Source organism: Pteropus vampyrus, unplaced genomic scaffold, assembly GCF_000151845.1.
Source record: "Pteropus vampyrus isolate Shadow unplaced genomic scaffold, Pvam_2.0 Scaffold9, whole genome shotgun sequence".
Classification (NCBI taxonomy): Eukaryota; Metazoa; Chordata; class Mammalia; order Chiroptera; family Pteropodidae; genus Pteropus; species Pteropus vampyrus.
In genome coordinates this window covers 6,094,504-6,097,799 of record NW_011888790.1, presented here as the reverse complement: position 1 = coordinate 6,097,799, position 3,296 = coordinate 6,094,504, and the positions used below count along the sequence as shown (strand labels likewise).

The 3,296-nt window shown below is 43.2% G+C and overlaps 1 protein-coding gene across 1 annotated transcript in view; it reads left to right on the top strand.

Moving 5' to 3' along the window:
* Positions 1-393: 393 nt before the first annotated feature.
* Positions 394-3,296, top strand: part of PTPRR (protein tyrosine phosphatase, receptor type R) — a 229,108-nt gene continuing 226,205 nt past the window's right edge. Inside the window, exon 1 of the mRNA XM_011374274.2 lies at positions 394-783. Within this exon, the coding sequence (XP_011372576.1) occupies positions 726-783 (58 nt within the window). The 5' untranslated portion in view covers positions 394-725. The remainder of the gene's footprint in view (positions 784-3,296) is intronic.

Genomic DNA, 3,296 nt, shown 5'->3' with positions numbered 1-3,296 from the left:
GCTTTCCCAGGCACCTATCCTCCATTCCTGTACGCTGTCCCGAGAAGCTGGTCGATCTGCGGCCCAGCAAAAGCCAACTCCAGGCAGTGCGGTCTGTCCACACGTAAACCAAGATTTGGAGAAAGAGCAGGATGGGTCTTGGGGTTGACACTTTCTTAGGCTCCCTCCTCTAGTTCCTCTGGTCAAAACCAGGTTTTTGACAGACTCTCAAATCACCGTCCCAGGAAGCCCCCCGAGGGGGCGCCTGCTCCCCTCGCAGCGGCCGCTAAGACCCGGAGAAGTGGAATTTCATTTTGAACCCCAGGTGCCGCGCGGGGGCCAGCGCTGGGCATGCTCAGTAGCCGCGGCGCGTCTGGCTGCTGCTCGCGCCGCACTGACCGCGCGCCACCGGCTCCAGGGCTGGCGCGGGAGTCCGCCCGCCCTCTCCGCCGCGGCTGCCGGGCTTCCAGAAGGCCAAGCATTAGCAGCCTCAGAGCGCCTCGGCCCCCACCCTGCTCCACCCGCGTCACCAGCCGCCTCCTACTCCTCTTCCTCTCCCCTCTCTCAGGGAGGCGAAGCTGGGGCGGCTTTCAGGCGGCGCTGCAGACCGCTCTGCAAACCCCAGCCGAGGACCTGCGAATGAATCCCGGAGCCCAGAGACCCCTTGGCGGCGGCTCTTTCTAATAACACTTTGCCTGAAGTGGGGTCGTGGCGGAGTTTCTCCTCCACCTCTCAATGCAAACACTATGCGGAGAGCAGTCGGCTTCCCTGCGCTGTGCTTGCTTCTTAATCTTCACGCTGCAGGTAAGGGGTTGCCGGGCAGAGCTGGAGCTGGGGATGAGATGGGAAGGATACTGCACATGCTTAAGGACTCTAGGAAAAGCTTGCCTCTCAAAGAAAGCAAGACAGTACTGACAGGGAAGGGGCGAGGGAGTCATGCACCTGTTGGAAGACTGAGGGCGAAAACTTAAGCTAAAATCAGCTCTTGATTTTTCCTTACCTTGTACAAGTAATAGTGAACATTTTCAATATGAATACAGGTTTGCTTCCCCTTCCTCTCCAGCTAGACTCCCCAATTCTGTTTCTAGGCTATGCAGTTGAGTGCCAGTTTCTCAGGAGCCAGACAAGCCACCCTGCTGGATGTAACCTTTTCTACTGCAGCGGCTACATCTGTAAGGTCTCTTGGTTTAGTGAGAGCTCAGAGGGATGCTTCGGCTGTAACCTGATGGACCACATCTCCGCCCAAAAGGTCGCAATACATGGTTCACGTTAAGGATGCCGCCCCAGGCTCCTTTGGCCCCTGCTCTTATCACTCGAATTTTCTAAACCAATAAGAGGAAAGAAAGGTTTAAAATAGGACCCTGTCTTCTCTTTCAACATCATGGTCAGCGTTCGAGGGCACTGAACAAAATCTCAGTCATAGTTTCAGGGCTGACAACCCAGGGTAGGCACCGTCTCTGGGAAACTGATGGGGTCCAGCCAAAAGTCACAGTGAGATTGCTCCCAAATATAAATATATTTACTATCAGAACCAATATCAGGTTTTCTATGGGAGCAAGCCTTAGGAAGTACCTGGGGAATTTATATGCGATGTCACTACAGACCCTGCTTTTTGGATACACGCAGCTTCTGTGTAATGCAAGGACTTGCTGGACTGAATCCTTTATCATTTTTACACTCACATGAGCCAAAATAGAATATGGCAGAGAGATTTTAGGAACCCTACTGCGATAGCAGTTGTCCATGCAGTAGTTCTGTAGCAACCAAAGACTAGATGTTTTCCTTGAGTTTACTTGTCATCCTATCACACATATTCATATTCATTCATTCCCTTAACTAACATTTATTGAATATGTGCTATGTTCCAGAGGTAATGAATAAACATAATGGTTGCAAAATTACAGTTCTTGTGATATCTTTTAAAAAGAGTGGGCGAGTCTTTTTCTATATGTGCAGTAATGAGAGTAAAGTATGGTACTTTCTTATTTCTAGCTAATGCTATTTTAATTTATTGTGAATCTCATGAAGAAGTAATGTATAGGAACATTAAGGCTATAATTAAGCACACATGATAATTGTTATAATTATGATGTTATATTGTGAAAATTTCAATAGTTCTTTGGCACCTTTTGAAAACTAGAAATAGCCACAAATTGGTCATTAAATTATTTGCAAATAGCTGTAATGAATCTTTTTATTACCACATAAAAATCTTTAATGCTGAAATATGGAATGAAAGTATACACATTGGGTTGAGTTTTACTTATCGTTTAATGATAGCACTGACATAAACATTCATTACCCCCCCCCAAAAGCCTCAATTCTTACAAAGTTTAAGAATGATTTAGTTGATCTATCAAAAACATCAGTGTAGTTATTTTTTAAATTAATATATAAACAAATCTAAAGATCACATTTAATATATCGAGTAATTATAGCTTAAAAGTTATAAAGGAACTTAAAAATAAGCAAGATGGAAAACACTTCTAAATTTATTCTAGGTGAACATTTGGGATGAAGTAAATAGAGGACTTTTGTTCATCAAAGGAGTAGACTAGAAGTCTGTAGCCCTAGAGTCTACCTGGAGCTCAGCCAAAGGGTGTATTACCAAAGACAGACCAATTCATTTCTATTTTGACTCCTTAATTTGCAAAAAAAAAAAAATGTATATAAAAGATTATTTAACCAATTTTAATTTAATAAGGCAGTGCATTAAAGGACTATCTTTTACAGATTTCACTTGCAAGATACTGTATAAAAATTAATTATATCCATTTTTAATATAGTGCTTTCGATAGGTGTTTTTACACAGCAGATTGCAAGTTTAATATTGTGATTTTCTTGCCAGTTTCATTTTGAATGCATTTTAATTTTAAACAGCAATTTGTGGGTCACAAGCTGTCATCAGATTAAAATTCATCACAGTTGTCTAATAACATTGTTAGAACTTTCCGTTAGAACGGAAACAAACACAGATTTCTTGATCTAAGCTCCTGTAGATTTGAGTAATAAGAAAGTGAGTGGATTAGAGGACAAAGATCAAGAAGTCACTACTTCTCTTCTTGTTGAATGTCCGGGTTTGTGTCTTTTACAGAAGGCTCTCTTCTCAGGATAGAAGTGGGCTTTATAAAGAAGAGAAATGAATTATATATATTCAGGCCTCTTTGACTGAAAAGCTAATTGATCCATTTTGGTTATGCCCAGGATATCAGCAACTACTTATGCTGGCGGAACTGATGACATGTTAGAACCCTTTAGGGATGGGAGAAATTGGCTGACAGGATATGAGTGCTCTTCTTAGCTATACTAGGAATGGT